At 41.5% G+C, this 19,818-nt stretch overlaps 1 protein-coding gene across 4 annotated transcripts; it reads right to left on the bottom strand.

The window, feature by feature from the left end:
- Positions 1-18: 18 nt before the first annotated feature.
- On the bottom strand, positions 19-19,736 carry znf318 (zinc finger protein 318). Of its 4 annotated transcripts, XR_005625437.2 has the most exons (13): positions 19,327-19,736; positions 18,754-18,872; positions 14,358-15,009; positions 12,141-13,413; positions 11,455-11,552; positions 11,232-11,331; positions 10,850-11,142; positions 4,636-4,830; positions 4,432-4,519; positions 4,007-4,125; positions 526-3,890; positions 411-434; positions 19-307 (listed from the first exon to the last, which is right to left on the bottom strand). XR_005625437.2 is itself a non-coding variant. In XM_039690558.2 (12 exons), the coding sequence occupies exons 1-11, from the start codon at positions 19,537-19,539 to the stop codon at positions 747-749; spliced, it is 6,294 nt and encodes a 2,097-aa protein (XP_039546492.2). In that variant the 5' UTR covers positions 19,540-19,736; the 3' UTR covers positions 19-617; positions 700-746. The 4 variants fall into 4 exon arrangements, 2 of the variants coding, with proteins under 2 accessions (XP_039546492.2, XP_039546491.2); XR_005625435.2 differs by having other exon boundaries at positions 411-3,890; XM_039690558.2 differs by having other exon boundaries at positions 19-617; positions 700-3,890.
- Positions 19,737-19,818: the final 82 nt, after the last annotated feature.

The following is a 19,818-nucleotide window of genomic DNA, read 5'->3' as shown; positions in this document are numbered from 1 at the left end:
ATAAGAAGCAAAGACAGGAAGGGTTGCTGTGATTTATTTGAACTAGCACAGAACTTGTGCAATTACACCAACTATTTGGAGATGCTAAATTATCGTGGTAGCAATGTGAACATTATAACAACACATTAGTTTGTCAAAAAACAAAAAATAAACTGAAACCAGAAGGAAAAGCCATCAATACACAGCACAGGGTAATAAAACTATGGAGGCCAAGCCTTGACATTTTCTGGCCAAAGTTGTGTATGCATGTCCTTGAAGCATGAACTCCACACCATTTCTCTTCTCTGAGCCTGGATCTGTGTGGCTCCTGTATTAAAATATCTTCATTGATTTAAATGGAACGAACAGAAGAAATGGATTTAGAGTCTGAAATTTTTAATACACATCGTATTCGTTATGTTTTACATTACCTTTGGGGAGGAAAGGAATGATTTCTGCTGGGAACAAAATACGCAAACATGTAGCTCAACACCTGGTGCTTTTGACAAGATAGTGAAACTTTTACACATATTTAGGATTCATTACTTGATGTAAGTTTTCATTCTCTTAGAGGGATTCCTTCCCCAGCACCCACTTCAGAATGAATGCTTTTCAGTCCACGCTTTCACTGGCATTACCTGCCAAAAGGTTAAGAATAGACATGAAACATTCTAACTGGATCAAGCAATTACAAAGAATACTTGAAAATCACTTATTTACATTCAGAGGTAACATATACATCCCTAAACCGACTCTTGGAAGGTCCTTTACAAAGGCTCAAAACTGAATTCAAATGTGTCCAAGTTCAGTTGCTCAGTAAAAGAACCAGGAAGAGGGGAGAATGACATGGGTTCCTCAGATTCCAGAGGGTTTTCCTCTTCGTTATTTATCTGTATTGGGTCCACACTATTAACGTCCATCACAGTTACGTCCCCCAAAGAGATTTCAATAGATTTAAGCACTTGTTGATCAATATCTTCCTCTTTTGAGTTGTCGTCTTTTTGAATCTCAGTTTTTAAGAATGCATCCTCAAATGCTTGTTCAAATTTTGAGTCCACGGTATTGGGATATTCTTCGCCCTGTCCAACCTTTGACTCTTCACTCTTAGGAGATGCTTCGCTCTGGGCAACACTTGAAGACCTGTTGGGGGGTTCGTCGCTCTGGGCAACTCCTGAGTCCTCATCTTTGGGGGGTTGTTCTCTCTCTAAAATTCTTGAATCCACGTACTTGGGGGATTCCACTTTTTGGGCAACTTCTGAGTCCTCGTTCTCAGATGGTTCCTCCCTTGGGGCAACTCTTGATGGCCTGTTGGGGGGTTCTTTGCTCTGGGCAACTTCAGAGTCGTCATTTTTAGGGGGTTCTTCGCTTTGGGCAACATCACTAGCGCTTTTGTCTTTGTTGTTGGACTCTTTACAGCTTGAGTCACTGTCTGACTCATCTTCTGTAGTAACTCTTGAGTCCTCATTCTTGGGGTGGTGGTGTTCTCCCTCTGCAATTCTTGAATCCACGTACTTGGGGGATTCCACTTTCTGGGCAACTTCTGAGTCCTCGTTCTTGATGGGTTCTTCGCTTATGGCAACTCTTGAGGACTTGTTGGGAGGTTCTTTGCTCTGGGCAACTTCTGAGTCCTCGTTCTTAGATGGTTCCTCTCTCAGGGCAACTCTTGATGGCCTGTTGGGGGGTTCTTTACTCTGGGCAACTTCCGAGTCGTCATTTTTAGGGGGTTCTTCGCTTTGGGTAACATCACTAGCGCTTTTGTCTTTGTTGGACTCTTTACAGCTTGAGTCACTGTCTGACTCATCTTCTTGAGTAACTCTTGAGTCCTCATTCTTGGGGTGGTGGTATTCTCTCTCTGCAATTCTTGAATCCACGTACTTGGGGGATTCCACTTTCTGGGCAACTTCTGAGTCCTCGTTCTTGATGGGTTCTTCGCTTATGGCAAGTCTTGAGGACTTGTTAGGAGGTTCTTTGCTCTGGGCAACTTCTGAGTCCTCGTTGTTGTGGGGTTCATCTTTTTGGGCAACTCTTGAGTCCTCATTCTTGGGGTGTTCTCTCTCTGCAATTTTTGAATCCATGCACATAGGGGATTCCACTTTCTGGGCAACTACCGAGTCCTTGTTCTTGGGGAGTTCTTCGCTCTGAGCAACATCACTAGCACTTTTGTCTTTATTGTTGGGCTCTTTAATGCTGGACCCACTATCTGTAGGTGTAAATCCAGAGTCTTGTTTGTCACCAACATTGGAACTAACACAAGTTTTAACAGCAGAGTTACTACTGTAAAAAATGTCATACAAATCTTTTGCTTTTCCTGCAGCAAGAGTGGTCTTTGGCTTTACCATTTTGGGGGACGGGTCTCTGGCATTAGAAGGAAGCTGAGGAGGAGGACGAAGGATTATGGTGAGCTTCTGCTCTTCCTCAGGCACTCCGGGAGCAGCCACATCGGACTCTAGAGTGACAACACATTCACTGCGAGTAACAACACATTCACTGGGAGTAACAGGTTTCACCTGGGCAGCACTTACCACTTTGGGCGCTGCAGTTGGAGATGGAAGTGGAACGGATACGTTAAAGATATCTTCAGAGCTGACAGACGGCTTTGTGTTTTTTAATTGCACCTCTTCTCCACTAAATGCCTTGGAAATAAGGTCTGGTGGCAGTGCTGGGCCCATCGGAGTTCCTGTTACAGGACCAGCAGATTTGTCACTAGAAACAAGTGGTGTTGGTTTATTTTGCACACCTGTAAAAGACTTCCTAATAACCATAGGAGATATGGGAGGCGGTAGATTAGGATTACTTGTATTTTCGTTGTATGCTAGCCATTCACAAGAGGGGGGAAGCACAACCTTTCCTGACAATTTCATAGCAATGGATTTTGCAGCAGCTATAGACTTTGTAAAAGGATCTTGCTCAGGCTCTGCGTTTTCATTTGACGCCTCTTCATCTTCCTTTAAAAATTGTGCCGCCATCCTCTCTGCCTCCTTCTCCAGTGCCGTCTTCTGTGGCTTTTTCCGACCAAACTTCCCAAAGCCAAGCCGACCAGCAGCCTCCTCATTTTTCTTGCGAAGTTTAGCAAGCAAGGCAGGGCTCGGACCACATAAGACTTTAGGAGGCTCGCTGGTTTTCTCTGGCTCTGCTTTGACATCTTTAGCATTGAACTTCCCTGTGCTCTCCTGGTCATCTTTGAAATAACCACCCTTGCCCTTCTGGTGCAGAGTTTTGTCTTCTTTTTTATCATACTTGCCATTACTGTCTTCATCCCCATCCCACTTTGATTTCGGCCACTTCCCCCAGTCATCATCTTTATATTTTGACTTCTTATCCTCGGCCTCCCGAGTGTATTTGTATCTCTTATCCTCTTCTCTGCCATACTTGGCCTTCTCGTCTTCTTTACTATATCGGCCCCTCTCGTCATCCTTTCTAAATCTATATCTGTCGTCCTCTTCTCTATACCGATCATATTCATCATCATCTCGGTTTCTATATCTGTCCCCTTCATACCTGGATCTCTCCCCTTCTTCCTTCCTGTACTTATTTGTGTATTCATCGTCTTTCTTGTAACGGTTTCGTTCATCATCATCTTTTTTATACTTCGCTCTCTCTTCCTCTTTCATCTTGAATCTGTCATCATCCTCCTTGTATTTCAGTTTATCTGTATCCTCTTTCTTGTATTTCTCCTTAAGTTTATTCTCACTCTCTTTGACATTCTTGTACTCCTCATCCTTGCTGTACTGTGGTTTCATCTCCACTTCATTACTGGAAATTTTTCCTCCTTTGCTGTGTTTGGATTTCTTCATATCCTGATCGTCGTCTTCACGTTTTCGTTTGTGATCTGAACTCTTTTGGCTCTCTATGCCAGCCTGACGGTCCAGGTTCCTCCTTTGTTCATAGAGGGGATTTTCATAAATTTTTGCCTGTTGACAAAATCAAACACATATGAGGCAATCACATTTGGTCAAACAAATGAATAAATTGCATTCATATCCCAACCCTAGTCAAAGTTATTACGAATATCATATGTGATGGTTACCTTGTATCTCTCATTGTGAGTATGGCAGGTGACATGGGCCTCAGCACAAATGGGATCACCAACAAACTCTTCACATAACTGGCAGAAGAATCCCCTCACAGGGATCAAGAACTCAGAGCCTAGAAGAGGGAATACAACAAGAATTAAATATCTACCAATAGTGTGTAATGATTTTTGATAGTTTACCCTTGCTCTGTTCCAATGATGAGGCACACTGCAAGAAAACTACAGTTTCTATCACTGCAATCAACATGGCACTCATTGGGGAAAGGAATCATGAAGAATTTAACGATTCTGGTTCACTGTTCCCCAGATTCCACTTAATGATTCCAGTTCCTTTTAGTTGCAATGCAAATGCATTGCTTTATATTTAACATAATGAATCTGTTTTATGACTGCCAATGACATCTTAAAAATGGCATTACCTTTGGCTGGCTTTGAAGTCCTCTTTCCAGCTGGTTGTTTCTTTTCACTCTCTGATTTTGCCCAAGGTCTGTCATAAGGATCTAGAGTCTATATAGAGAGCAAAACAATGGATGACTGAAGCAGATGCAACTGGCAGAAATAAACACCATTCAAATAAAAAATAAAATAAAAAAATCTTGTTATATTTATATGAGCACACATACCTTCCTATGGGTTTTGCTGTGCAAATGCATGAAATAATCAAACATTGAACCACTGGTAACATTGCAGTTTTTACACCAGTGGTTTCCCGCATCGTAGTACTCAAACTGCTCAACAGCAGTGTCCAGGGAATGGCTGCTCAACTGAGGAGATGACTTGGGTTTTTCAGGAGAAGCTCTTGCTTTTGAGGAGGGTACCTACATTATTTTAGGCAGTACAAAAAAACGCATAAGTAAAAGTCAAGCAAAAATATAAAAAAGAAAAAAAAGTTATCAAATACTCGAGGAACCCAAGTTTAAAAGAATGAGCAGAAGCTTTTCAAAGAAATGAATATAACACTTCAAATCCTAATTGTCAATCATTAAAGTTTGTCACAGGACACTTACCTTTGCAAAATAGGCCATCTGTTTCCAGTCGGGGAGAAGTCACCCAATGGGTTTACTACTTGAATTTAATTGACTATTGTAAAATAAATGGTTTCAAAAAGCCATTGAAATGGATTTTATATTATATAACAAATTAAATTATTTAAAAAAAAGCACCAATGCAAAAGGAGGACAAGAAATTTCAAGATTTCAATACACTTTTGCAGTGTACATACATCTTTCGATTTTTGATAAATAAATTAATATATTTCTTATAGCAGAAACCCAAAGATAAGGAAAACATTTGTCTTAAAATCAATAGTTCTGATCAAAATTATAAAGTATAGGTATGGAGTAGTTTTAACTGGTTACATGCAAATTAAGAAATAATTATCTACCATAAGTAGACAAGCCTACACTACAGGAATAAAATCCCTAAAATTGATGCATTTCTATATTACAGAAGATGTTGATGTCCTGTGTCAGAATTACAATATTCTAGTCTAGTCTACAAACAGTTATGGTTTAGGCCAGTGTAATTATTTAGCAGGGGTTAAAAACATTGTCTCTACCTTGGAGTAACCCCTCAAAATATAAATAGAAATTAATATCATTAGAAAATAAGTAACAAGACAAACAGATAATTTTCCCCCACACTAAAAAGTTTGCAACATAAATACAAGAAAGTCTCGCAGATATGATTCCAGGAAAATTACTGTACTGTAAACAGAATTGTGATAAGCTATGATACCACCAGTGGTACACAAAGTACCTCAGGTGGCACACAAATCTGGAAAATTACAATACTTAAACCAGGGATGCAGCCCGAAGCCGAATATTATATTCGCAAAGGAAATGACTACTGAGCCACTAAAGCAGGGATGGGCAAACTCAGTCCTGGAGGGCCTCTGTCCTGCAGGTTTGCTGCAACCCTGATAAAACTCACCTGACTGTAGCCTTCTAGTAATCCTGAAGACATTGATTAGCCGTTTTAGGTGCGTTTGATTAGGTTTGGAGCTAAACACTGCAGGAAAGCGGCCCTCTAGAACCGAGTTTGCCCATGCTTGGTCGGAAGAGACATGGTAATGGAAAAAAAATAAAAATACAAGATGGAAGGAAAAAAATATATACATTTCAATGCTTTTGCCTTCTCTTGCAATTATATACTTTGCAGGGATCAGGGATCCGCTATCAATATGCTAGGTATTGATAGCTTTTAAGTGCATGCTTACACGTACTCTTGTGTATAAGGAACAGTGGTACTGACCACACATTTAAGATGATAAGATTGTCAGTGATGCTCAGGATTATTTCTGCACAAAATCCTTGACATCACCCTGTTAGTAATTTATAGACCTATATAACTTAAACATAGCTTTGTGCATCTAGGACTCAATGCATAGGCAGGATGCAAATTGGTGTGGTGTTGACCAATCTCAGTCTGCACATTTTATTCTATATGTTATAAAGAGCAATAAAAAGGTAGCATGTTATTCTGTTTACTCTCAGAGTAAGTGTATGCATATTTTAATCCTTTCTAACAGTTACTATTGAGGCATATTCCTGTTTTTAAATGTTACTTCTCGGGTTCCTTCCACAGATCTGTAAAGGCATGCAGCATGATCAATCAGGAATATCTCAATCAAAATATGGCATTATCTAGTCCTTAACCTAGCATTCAAAAAGATTTGTTCAGTGACTATGTGATTTTTTGGATGGTTTGATTTGATCAAAGGTGATACCTGACCGGAAAAGTTTGAGAACCACTGGACTAAAAAGCATCTGTGAAAACAATTACCAAATACATTTCAGCCTCATGACCACCCCATGAGCCGACCCTCTATGTCAAAGGTCTTCAATCAAGCCCCTGTCCTGCAGAGTTTAGTTCCAACCTGCTTCAGCACACATGCGTTTGTATTTTCCAGAGATCCCGAAGAGCTTGATGAGCTGATTCAGGTGTTTGATTAGGGTTGGCACTAAACTCTGCAGGACCGTGACCCTCCAGGAGCCGGATTAAAGACCTCTGCTCCATGTAAAGTAAAACGGTTTTAAACAGGCTACTGATATGACAGCAGCATTCATCTCATGTGAAGATTATTTTTAAATACTTTCTTTAGTTTAAATTATTTCTTTTGGGCAGTGTTTTCCAATCATGGTCCTGGAGTAACCCCACCACAGCACATTTTACAAGTCTCTCAAATCAAACACACCTGATGCAACTCATCAGCTCAATAGTAAAGACTTCAAGACCTCAAATAAAGAGACATCAAAAATGTGCAGTGCTAGGACCAGGGATGGGAACCACTTCTTTAGTGCTAAAACTTGAGAAAAAATTTGAGATGGTTCTCACTGCAGAACATGAAATCCACGGGTAAGAGTCGGATCCAGATCCAACTCCTCCCAGCTTACATATACCTAAACCTACGCAGCTCCACCCCCTGTTCCCTAAACCCACCTCCACCCCCCTGATCCCTAAACGCACCCTAAACCTACCGAACTCAACCCCCTGATCCTAGGGGTGGGCGATATGGAAAAAATATCATATCACGATTTTTTTAGGAAAATCACGATCACGATTTTTTATCACGATTCTTTTTCAAGTTGGTTTTAATATTTTGCAAGTGGCTGTTCATTACAGCCAAACTAATGTCCCTATGTTAAAAACAAAGCCTTAGGTAACAAAAGAAAAAAGAAAGCCACACATTTAGGCCAGTGGCGAAGATAAAAATCTTTGTCATTATTTTCTTTGTTATTAAAAAAATAAGACAAGATAAACATTACACGAATTTATATTCAAATTAAATAAATAGTGCATTATTTTTTCAGATGCACTAGGTGTATTTAGCAGTAGTATTGAAGAAAGTAATTAAATTAAACAAATATGAAATTAAAATAGACTTCACTGAATACATTGATTCTTATTAAAGCTACTATTAAAGTTCTCAGTCAGTGAGTGATTTTCTCCTTGTGTTTTTTTTTCTTTTACTAAAGGGACAGTTCCCTCAAAAATGAATTAGTTTCTTTCTTCTGTTGAAAATAAAAGTTATTTTGAATAATGTAGGTAACCGAACAGTTGCTGGTCCCCCTATAGTTTTTTATAGGTTCTCTCCTGGAAGTTAATGGGGACCAGCAACTGTTTGGTTACCCACATTAAAAAAAATCGTCTTTTGTGTTCAGCACAAGAAAGAAATTAATACAGGTTTGGAACAACATTAGAGTGAGTAAATAATGACAGATTTTTTTTTTTTTTTTTTTGAACTATCCCTTTAAAGTTTAAGGACATGCGGCAGTACTATTTATTCCTGTCGCTTTTAGACCAGCACGCGACGCGTTTAATATAGACGCATATTACACCAGATATTCTCTCAAATGTTTGCTTTCACTTTAGACATAGCCTGTTTATGTAAACATTTTGTGTATTTAACAGTATTAGCATAATAAGACTCGAAAGATAACTTAGTCCAGTATTCTGGCGCTGTTGACAGGCTGCTAGTGCCTGTGAGCGTCGGGGGTTATGCGGTCAGGAAAGCGCACGTTAGAACAGCGCATCAGCGCGTGAATTAAATGTTTAACCGGCAAGGCTTATGCAAATAATGAACTTTTGTGAATTGCAGTGTCCCATACCTATTCTTTAACGTGTGGTGTGTAGGCTACGTCGCGTTGTACAGTTGAGACGGGGCGCCAGAACTGAACTGATAAAATGCACTGTAACACGATACTACGATATTTCTTCAAAAGCAGATCGTGGAGACATTTTAATCGTCCACGATTAAAAATCGTCATATCGCACACCCCTACCTGATCCCTAAACCCACTCCTAAACCTACTCAACTCCACCCCCTGACCCCTAACCCCACCCCTAAACCTACTCAACTCCACCCCCTGATCCCTAACCCCACCCCTAAACCTACTCAACTCCACCCCTGATGCCTAACCCCACCCCTAAACCTACCCAACTCCACCCCCTGGTCCCTAAACATACCGAGCTCCACCCCCTGATCCCTAAACCCACTCAACTCCACCCCCTGATCCCTAACCCCACCCCTAAAGCTACTCAACTCCACCCCCTGATCCCTAACCCCACCCCTAAACCTACTCAACTCCACCCCCTGATCCCTAACCCCACCCCTAAACCTATCCAACTCCACCCCCTGGTCCCTAAACCCACCCCTAAACCTACCCAACTCCACCCCCTGATCCCTAAACACACCCCTAAACCTATCCAGCTCCACCCCTGACCCCTAAACACACCCCTAAACCTATCCAGCTCCACCCCCTGATCCCTAAACCCACCCCTAAACCCACCCCTAAACCTACCCAGCTCCACCCCTGATCCCTAAACACACCCCTAAACCTACCCAGCTCCACCCCCTGATCCCTAAACCCACCCCTAAACCTACCCAGCTCCACCCCTGATCCCTAAACCAACCCCTAAACCTACTCAACTCCACCCCCTGATCCCTAAACCCACCCCTAAACCTACCCAGCTCCACCCCCTGATCCCTAAACCCACCCCTAAACCTACCCAGCTCCACCCCCTGATCCCTAAACCCACCCCTAAACCTACCCAGCTCCACCCCTGATCCCTAAACACACCCCTAAACCTATCCAGCTCCACCCCCTGATCCCTAAACAGACCCCTAAACCTACCCAGCTCCACCCCCTGATCCCTAAACACACCCCTAAACCTACCCAGCTCCACCCCTGATCCCTAAACACACCCCTAAACCTACCCAGCTCCACCCCTCAGATCTGAATCCAACTCCGCCCCCTGAATCTTGTGTACTGCAACGAAGTGCTACTGACCATAAATATGATTCACTTAAAAATTGCTTAAATGTTTTGTGGAATCACGGTCAAGAATTAAATGGCACTTGAGATCATTTTTGAATTGGCAGTTTAATGGTGCATTCAACTGCTCCTGGGAAGTTTGTATTTACGAGTTTGGAAGTCATGTTTATGACATGGTGCGTTCGAGTCACTTTCATTGGAGGTGGCAGTGTACTTTCTCTTAACTAACTACACAAAAATACAGCAAGGTTTTTAAACTCTACTTCTAGAAAGTAAAGAACAAAAAATGTGCATCAGGTGGGTTTACATTTATTTAAGAAGCTGCTGTAAACTATATTGAGGTAATCCACCTGGTTTCTCACTGACACGCCCCAACTCGTAAAGACCAGGGGCCTGTTCTTCGCACGTGGATTACTCAATTAGCTGGATTTCATTGTTGACATGATTTGACATGATCCAGGATTATTAGGTTCTTTGAAGCTCATCCTAGAGTTGCTGTTATGTCATGGCAGCAGGTCCATAAACTCAAACCTGCTCAGGGACAGGCTTATTTAATGTAAACAGGATTAGATCGCATCTTTAAGCGGAGGGGATACTAGGTCTAGAAATTTGCCAACTTTTTCGTCAGGTGTGTGATGTTCTGTTTTAATATGATGTCATTACGCTGCTGCGCCAGCCAATCATTGCATTGCTGATCACACTTTTGAGTATCGATATATCTGCCCTTACTAATGAGTACAAGAACACGCAGTAATCTCAACCTCAATACAGATATTTAAATAAAATCTGCAAATTCGTTTGAAGAACCAAGTTAGCCGGAGATCAGTTATCAGGATTAGAAGATCTGGCATCCGTCAAATCATCTCAGATGCATTAAGCGAGGTACGAAGAACAGACCCCGGGACTCCAACGCTTCCCACTTGTATTTACGACTTTGTGGTGGCGTTCATGAGCGTTCAACTCGTAAATACAATCTTTCCGACATGAGTTGAACACACCATAAGACTTGACGGCCAATCAAGCGCAAGTACCTTTTCTATAACAGAATTAGCAACTATACCTTAGTGTACGAGGTGCTGGTTTTGGCCCCTGATTTCTCTGGGCTTCTGGTTGAATCCTTCTTACTCTGAGGGGGCTGCTGCTCATAGTCCCCAGAGATCTTCGATTCTTTGTAGTCTATACCGAGAATGAGAGCCACTTTGACCAGCTCTTCATGTTTTTGATCTGCCTCTCTCTGTTCAGCACGCAACTTAGAGATTTGGGCCATCGCATCCTCTTGGAGCTCACCGAGCTCTTTAAGAAGAGGGTCCTTGTGTCCATCCTTCTCCCTTCGCTTCTTTCGAAGAAGCTCCCCTAAAGGATCAAAACAAACACTGTATATAACAATGAGCCCTTAAATATTATACAGAAAACACTTCCAATTTGCAATTAGATGGAAATACCTTGCTGCTTTCTCAATGTCTCCACATCCTTTAAAAGATTTTCTTTTCTCTTGTGTCGCATTATTTTTTCCTTTTTTAGTTTTTCAAGCTCCTCCATGACCTAAGATAGAATTTTATCATGAGGTATTTAACAGTTTTGCATCTGATCAAAGAAAGTCCAAGGAAAAAATGTTGATTCCAAACCCTACAAATGCAATAGTTCCTTTAATTTCAAGGCAATTACCTTTTGTTTTTCACTGGCGGTATTCTTATCTTCCATTTCTTTCATCTTAATGTCAGTGGTGATCGCTTTAGAGGCCACAGCATCCGATTTAGAAGGTGCTAAAAGGATAAAAATCATGTTAGCTTAACTGTAATGTCCCAAGTCTAAGGCTATGTTTACACGGAAACGATTCTGAAGAGAAAACGCAAAAGTGGCGTTGCTTTGTTACTTTTTATTCTGCGTTTAGACGAGCGTTTTGGGTGGGAAATCCACGTGCATATGGTGACGTAAAAGTGTGTGAAATTCAATGTAGTATGCACTCCAGGCGGCTAGGTGGCAATGTGGAACACTGCCACACAACAAGTCCGCACGCCTGCGTACAACCATCACTGTCAAGCAGATTTTTGCGTTTTTACTCTTTACACAGGACCACGGAGGGTGGTTTCACTTTTTTGAGTTTTTAAACCCCAAAAGCGCTGTCGCCGTGTAAATGAAAGACATGTCCGATAAAATATTTTTATGTTTTCCCCCGCGAGCGTTTTCGTGTAAACAGGGCCTAAATCTCCCAAAAATCTCTCATCATTTGCTCACCAACATGTCATTCTGAAACCATCACTTATTTCTTCTATGCAACACAAAAGGAGACATTTTTCAAGAATATTACCAGGGCGAAAATGCTAAGGTAACTAATTTTGAAGGTCACTAACCTTTTTTATTGTCGTTTTCACTTGTCCCAGGTTTGATCACTTTAAGAAAGGGCCGCTCATAGGTAGGTAGGCTGTAGGGATCCATTGGACTGGGAGGAGGTACTGACATACCTGGAGGTGGGTACATCGGCCATCCCGGGGGCATATATGGAATATAATTGCCATATGCATCGTAACCGTGTGGAGGGAAGTCAGGTGGCATTACTCCCCGTGGGGGTGGGTATGGGGGCACTTGATGTCCCGGGAGGCTGGGTTGGGAAGGATATGCCTGTGTCCCAGGACCCACAGTGGGTGTCGTAGGCCATCTGCTTTCTGTGACGGCAGGTTGAGCCTCTTTCTTGTTCTGACTATGTGAGCGTTGAGGTCTTTGTTCTGGGGAAACTTGCTTTTTCCGGCTCTGTTTTGAAGTGCGATTAAAACTGCTACTTCGGCTTCGGCTTGCCCTGCTTCTGCTTCGGCTGCTGCTCCGACTGCGACTGGAGCTCCTGCTGCTTCCACTGCTGCTGCTGTAACTCCTACTACGGCTCCGGTGCTTTCTATCCGACTGCCGGCCAGCTGGTGTCTTCTTTGCAGGGGTGGCACCGTGGAGGCGCTCTTGCGTCCTGGCGGCCATCTTGCTTATTTCGGCCACACCAAGGTCGAAGCCAATTGTTTTCAGCAAATCTTGTATCTTCTCATATTCCTCTACCTCCTTCCTCACCTTGACATCCTGTGGCCCAACCCCAGGTGGGAAGTCCTCAGGTTCTTCCTTGAGATGCATCTCAGGTGTGGCCGAGGAACGATGCCTGCTGTCTCTCTGCGAATGGCTCGACACATTTTCTGCAGCATGGCCATAAGCGTAAGGCGCAGAGCCATGTTCTCTTCTCTGACTATCAGAAGACTGTGGGAAACTTGTGTCTGGAAAGCTGGAATCTGCTGGAACCTCCTTAGCAGGTTTCACCTCATCACCCTCTTCATCTCCATAGAGAAATTTCTCTTCATCTTCAATATCTGTAAGACTCTTTTTCTGAGAATGGGCTCCTGCTATCATTCCAAGCAACTCTGTGAGTTCTGCCTTTTGCCTCCCTTTCTCGTTAGAAAGGAGCAAGTCACTTCCACCCTCTCTGCCTGGCTGGAGCTTGCCAATCAGCTCTTCAAGAACATTACCATCAGAAGCTTTCCCCAGTAGGGATGCAAACAAGTCTGAATCCATGGTTTTGGAAAGTGCACAGAGAAGCTGTTCTGCCTCATGCGAAAGCCCACCGTCTGGATTTCCTCGAGGAGAATCACTATTCTGAAATACATTGGTTAAAGCATCCTCAATAAATCTTTCTTTACTTTCAAAGAGTAACACCAACTTAATGTCAACTAAAGCCATAGTCACATTAGACTTTGAAACATGGACATTTTCTACAGACACATGCCACAGTCTGTGGCTATTTAAAAAACCTTTTATTTTTATGTTTTGGATGTATTATTGGCAATTTACTCTGCTTTACTGCAATCCAGCAGATTTACAGTTTGCATTCTTTTAATTTAGCTAAGAAGTCAAGCTATGACACATTAATCTTCTATTGGTCACGTGTCTTTATGCAATACAAATTTGTAGGGCAGATTTCACCAAACTTGGTTTCCTGCATCCCACACTCACACAATTGGAAGTGAATACAATGAAGGTGTAGGATGACAGCCTCTTAATTCTGCAGACCAACTAAAGACCACAACAAAACGTGTCGAACTACAAATTAAAATCCAGCAGAGATGATCCACAATATATCGGTACCATAAAGGTTTTCAGACGACTTTTAATCATTCATACTCATTCTTGTTTTAACATTTAGATAATATATTCCATAATTTAATACTCGCTTAAATAATTAAAAACAATTATCCAATGAATGTCTTCAAACTGCATTGTTAATGTTGTGACCCCATGATTCACTTGTAGCATTTAAAATGACTAAGAGTTTTTTTAACTTTAATTTTATTTTATCATCAGCCATAACAAGAAAACAATTATCATCAGTGTCCAGAATTTACATATCAGGTCATCCCTAGTACTTAAGCCAGGTACTTCACAAGATGTGCATGATTTGAAGGCTTAAGTCTCTTAAATTGAGACTCCAATTCCTGATGTGAAGAATTATTATTTAACAATAATAGCTTTTGATTTAAATGTGACCAGTACATTTTCAATGTCAAAAATTTATTTCCCAAGACATAATGAGAGGTAGTTACCTGCACTAGCATGGGAGAATCAGTCTCGGAGGAATCCATCCTTTTCTTCAAAATTGACTTTGCCGGCTTCACAAGCATATCTTGAATTTCCTTGCGTCTCCGAGCCTTCTCAAGCTCAGTAAAGTCCTCCTCTCCCTCCCTAAAACTACCTGTCTTGACTCTCTTGTTGGCGCTGCTGTGACGACTCCTGCTGGAGCCGCTGCTGCTACTGCTACCACTGCGACTGACACTGCGGCTCCTAGCGCGGCTCCTTGCTCGGCTTCTCCCCCTGCTTCGGCTCCTTTCTCGGCTACGGCTTCGTGGCCGGCTCTTGCTCCTTGCCCTGCTCCTGGCCCTACTCTTATTGCGACCACGACTTCCACTTCTGCTTCTGCTTCTGCTTCTACTTCTACTGTAGCTCCTCGCACGAGTTCTGCTCTTGCTACGCGCACGGCTCTTCGCTCGTTCGGGACTCCTGCCGCGACTGTAGCTCCGACTCCGGCTGCGCGGTCGACTTTTGCTGCGGGCGTAGCCAGGACTGCGACTCCTGCCCCTGCTCCTGCCGCGACTAACACTGCGCCTCCTCGAACCCCTATCGCTCTGTCCATCATGGCTCGACCTCCGTGGAGAGTAATAGGGCTTATTATAGTGTGATTCACCAGCACCATAATCTCTGTCAACAGAAATCATCACATCATAAAAATGAAACTGAAGTACAAAGAAAACAATTTCACATCTACTCAGTCTTTGGGCTCAAGTAAACATATTTCCATAATTACACATGATTGCTTCAAGCGCTGTGGTATTAAATATTGTAAAACCTAAACACTTATCCCTTAAGCAGGGGTGGGCGACTCTGTCAGTTTAGCCTTAACCCTGATCTAACTCTTTCTAGTAGGACCTGAAGACCTTGATTAGCTTGTTCAGGTGTGTTTTATTAGGGTTTTGGAGCTAAACTCTGCAGGAAAATGGATCTCGAGGGCCCCTGAGAACATATGCTCTATCCTTTAAGCTGCATCAGAAAATGCTGCCTATACTGACTTTGAATAGGATGAGGAGTTGCTGCTCCGTGTAAGCCAAATTTGAGAACATCTTTTGAAATAGCGAGGAAGGCCAGTTGTTTCTGAAATTCAATTTGTTGCATTATTGTTGTATTTTTTATTATTTTTTAAAGACCAAATGGACATTCAAGCATGATATGTACAAAAAGACTTGCATCAAAAAATGTTTAAGCCAGATGGGCTATGCCAATACTTGGAGAGTACTGTTCTAAATACAACATACAATTAAATTGCTAACTAAGGGTGAAAACCCTGCTGAAATTATAATCTTAAAATATTATTTACAAATATGACAACACAAAATGTGCAATATCCATTGAAAAGTCTGTTGGAATATTTTCAAACACTATGAATTGACTGTTTTCATTCTCAAAACGGGCAAAGAAAGGTTGGAATACACTACATGACTTTTGCCCAGGTTTTTTGTTTAACCAATTTGCTGTGAAGATAATGGCCAGCCTGACTTGATGGCATAGGGAATGAAGAGCACAGTTTTGTTTTGGGAAGCCCAAAATAAGTAAAAAACACAAGCCTGGAGCTGGCAGATCTGTCGGAGGAGGAAGCAGACTTGTGTCAGTACCAGTGCAAAATGCGTTAGCGTAGTTTTATTTTGGTCTCTCCACACCAACTTCATTTTTCCAAGAAGGCAGATTGGAAAAAAGATGTTCTCATGAATTCAATGCAACATTGGAAAGCATTGGAAACGTCTCATCAATGAACGTTTGGTTTGACAGCAGTTTTGTCAAGGGAGGTTTTTACAAACTGGCGGAAAGCCACAGAAAAATAGCATCAAGCGCATGATGAGTCTTAACTTTATTGTGATGCCATAAAAATAAAATAAAAACTGACGCCTGCTAAATTCTGTAAATTAAAAGGTGAATGAGAACATCTCTGTCAGCTCAATTCTCATGTAAAAAAAACTATTGTAATTTTATGTCCATATTAATGGTTTGCAGAGTAATATTTTACCCTTTTGGTGTCCTGAAGTAATGACCCTTTTTCTGTTTCAGTTCTATGTAAAGCAGTGGGCTTATTAAACAATGCTTAGAGAGCATTTGCGTGTGATTTGAGTTAAACTTAAAGAGAATGACCTGTTTAGTTGGCTCTAAGTTCATTAAAACCAATATTTCAAAAGCTAAAATGATTTTCTTTTTTTATATTATAACTCAATTAACTTAATTATTATATTATTAACCCAATGTTTTAACTAATTGAAAAAGCTGAATAATCATTCCAAACTTAATGATTAGCTGGCAAAATAATTGATGATTAGTCGATTAATCGTTCTAATAATCGTATCAAAATAATCGTTTGTTGCAGCGCAATACTCGAGCCGTGCGAGTCGTGACCTGGAGTTTGCAGCTTACCAAAGACAGCGTTTGAGTGTGCCGAACTGCTTCGGAATGATGCAGTGGTGGATAACATGTTACAAACTGCATCCACAGTGGGACTTAAAATTCTAGGGCCCTATGAAATCCGTTTTATTTTTCCCAAATTCAGTTTTATTTTTTCCCAAATTCCATTTTAATTTTTGGGAATTCATTTTTTTTTACCCTTGACTGTTATTTTAGTCGTAAAAAGAGTGTGCTTTTAAAGTTAATGATTAAAATGTATACAAATAAAATAGGAATGACCTAAAATTTATTGATGTAATTTACTCAGTAGCCTTTTCAGGACAAATACTGCATAATGCAACATAACACTGCACGCCTTAAGTAACAACAAAATATGGTTTTGAGCTTTAAACTGTCCAGTAAAATGAATTATATTAGTTTATATAAGTTTAAATAAAGTCACACTCTGTCTCTCTCTTGCCCAGTGTCGCTCACGGAGTTCATTCTGTGTGTATGTGTGAGAGAGACGCGTGACTGAGAGACGGAGGGAGAGCAGGGAAAGGAAGTTCAACTGAAAGAATACGCTGCATGTTTTAAATAGTGTTAAATAAAATAAACGAAACGCAATATGTGGTGGCGAATTAGTCCATGTGTGGGAAACACTGCCTAAGTCACATGCGAACTGCTCGGCTAGGCACTGATGGCTTATAGCGTTGAGTTTCTTAACTTTTTGCCGACGAAAGCGGAGTCGTAGAGAGCCGCTTTGCCATGCTTTCATTGTTTTGATTTCGTCATTGGAGCTGAAATGACGGGTTGGGGGATGTGTCGCCCAGATTTGCTTCCCCCGGTCTGCATTTTCACCAGACATACGTTCTTCTCCCACACAAAAACAGAATTTCAAACCAAATATGCACGTTAATTTGCCAATTCCGTCCGGGATTCCGTGAACTAATCATAGGGCCCTAAAATTCTTAAAATTCCAGGTGAGCACAGGGTGACAAAAACCCTGCTCGTTATAGACAACGCTAGCTCTCCACAAAAAAATAAAATAAAAAGAAATTGTAAGCTTTGTGCCACAGTCCTAAAAAATGTATTATAAATAAAATGCATCAATATTTAAATACACTGTAAATTAAAACTCTTTAAATGCCAATACAAAAAGAAAAGAATGATTGACTTTGGTATATAGGCCTTAATTTGCTCTTAACATTCACACAAGCGTTTTCGTTTAAAAACAGAGAATTAAAACGAATACGATACACACCAGCGTTTTATCTGCATATTAAAATTGATCTCCGTCCACATTAAATCGACTGAAAACGCGGATCACGTGACCATTCACCAACACTGGGCATGCGCGTTCCGGTGTAAAAAGTGGCTGATGAATCAGGGAAGGACAAGTCATGACTGATGACACCCAATCATAAAGCCGAGCGTCAGCGTTTCTAAACTCCACCGTTTTGTTCCGTCTTCACTAAAACGCCCTCCGGAGATTCAAAACGCAAAATGGAGCAGCAGCGTTTTTAAACTTCTCCATTTTAGGTCTTCGTTTTTTCCGTTTTAGTCTGGACGGAAGGTGCAAACGTAACAAAAGGTCTCTGTTTTTAAACGAAAACGCAGTCGTGTGGACGGGGCCTTAGGCCTTGTGTTACTAAAATGTATTATTGCTGAAATATATAAAATCCTGGGCGCACTGGCGTGAACTGCTGCGCACTCGTGAGTATGTACAGGACTGTGGCGGCAAGATTTTCGCTTAATATATTACATTTTTCTGTTTGTTTCTCATCAAACTCTACATACACCTACAGAACACTTGGAATATGCGACACATTTTGAATCTTTCTTTGGGGGAAAAATAATAATAATAAAAGTAAAAATTTAAGCTGGGAAAGTTTTCGAAATTTAGTTGATTTGACATGGATCAAGTGTTTTAGAATCCATTTTAGTGCATGTAGTGAACATGTAGTGTATTCCAGCCTTAGCAGTCAACATATAGTTTGATCACTAGGTTGCATGTCTTACCGGACATAAGGAGCATCTGCCCCCTTATAGCCTGATGGATGGTTCAGCTCATTCCCCACCGTTATGACCAGACTGTGGTCAGCTGGGAGACCACCACGAGTAGGCGATGGACTGTACCTCTGTTTAAGAAAAAGGTAACATGCTTAACTCATACATGGCATAAATGAAAAAAAAAAAAATCTGGACTTTTACTGGACATAATAATTAATAAATAAGTGGTAATGTTAGGCTCTGATTGATGTCAAGAATCAAGGCACACATGCACTAAGTTACACTATTGTCAACATCATGGTGGAATAATAATACCGTAGTGTTTATGACACTTCAATGAATATCATCTTTGCATTCGGTCTAACGAATGGCACCAACGTCGTTTTTTTATTTTTTATTGGTACACAAGTAACGTTATGTAACGGAATGAGAGGGCACTACGGTAGTATTTTATATCCATTTACACATGCTATTTACATGATGTACATCCGAAAAAAATGACTACTTTTCAGTGTGTCGGTGTAAAACAAGGCACTAACGCTGTAAGTTAACGTTACTGCCGTGTTTAGTTTCTCTTCATACCCCGTAGCCTCGTTGTGGTCGCGCTCCTCTGTATTCATCGGGCGGATCTCTTGCTCCAGGGGAGTATCTCCTCCGCGGGGAAGAGCGCCGGTACGGGTCCGGAGGAGCGTGGTGTCCCCGGTCTGAAGGATGGCCTGGTCCGGGACGAGGCCCGAAACCGCGAGACGGCGGAGGATGATAGCCGCCTCTGTGCGGCCTAGAACCGCGATACATAACGACGTTTAACCGCTGTTTCCACGTCGGAGTCGAGCCCTTATTATCCGGGTTGCAGGATAGCGATTATCCCTGCAAGAAGTAAATGCGCATACAACAAAAATCTCCCTGAAGAGAGAAAATATGAATGAGAGCGTATTCATTACAGTCGAACAACGCTGTCTGTGGTCGCTTCCTGTGCCGCCATTGGCCCGCATTCACCGGATCTGACGTCAAGCCAAGATCAACCAATCAAACGCAGCGGTATAGCATCGTTTTGTTTATTGAGTCTTCTAAGCA

The sequence above is a fragment of the Pimephales promelas genome, chromosome 11 (genome assembly GCF_988280905.1).
Source record: "Pimephales promelas chromosome 11, fPimPro1.hap1.1, whole genome shotgun sequence".
In the NCBI taxonomy this organism is placed as follows: domain Eukaryota; kingdom Metazoa; phylum Chordata; class Actinopteri; order Cypriniformes; family Leuciscidae; genus Pimephales; species Pimephales promelas.
The sequence above is the reverse complement of the archived record's forward strand: the minus strand, read 5'-3'. Positions and strand labels throughout refer to the sequence as shown.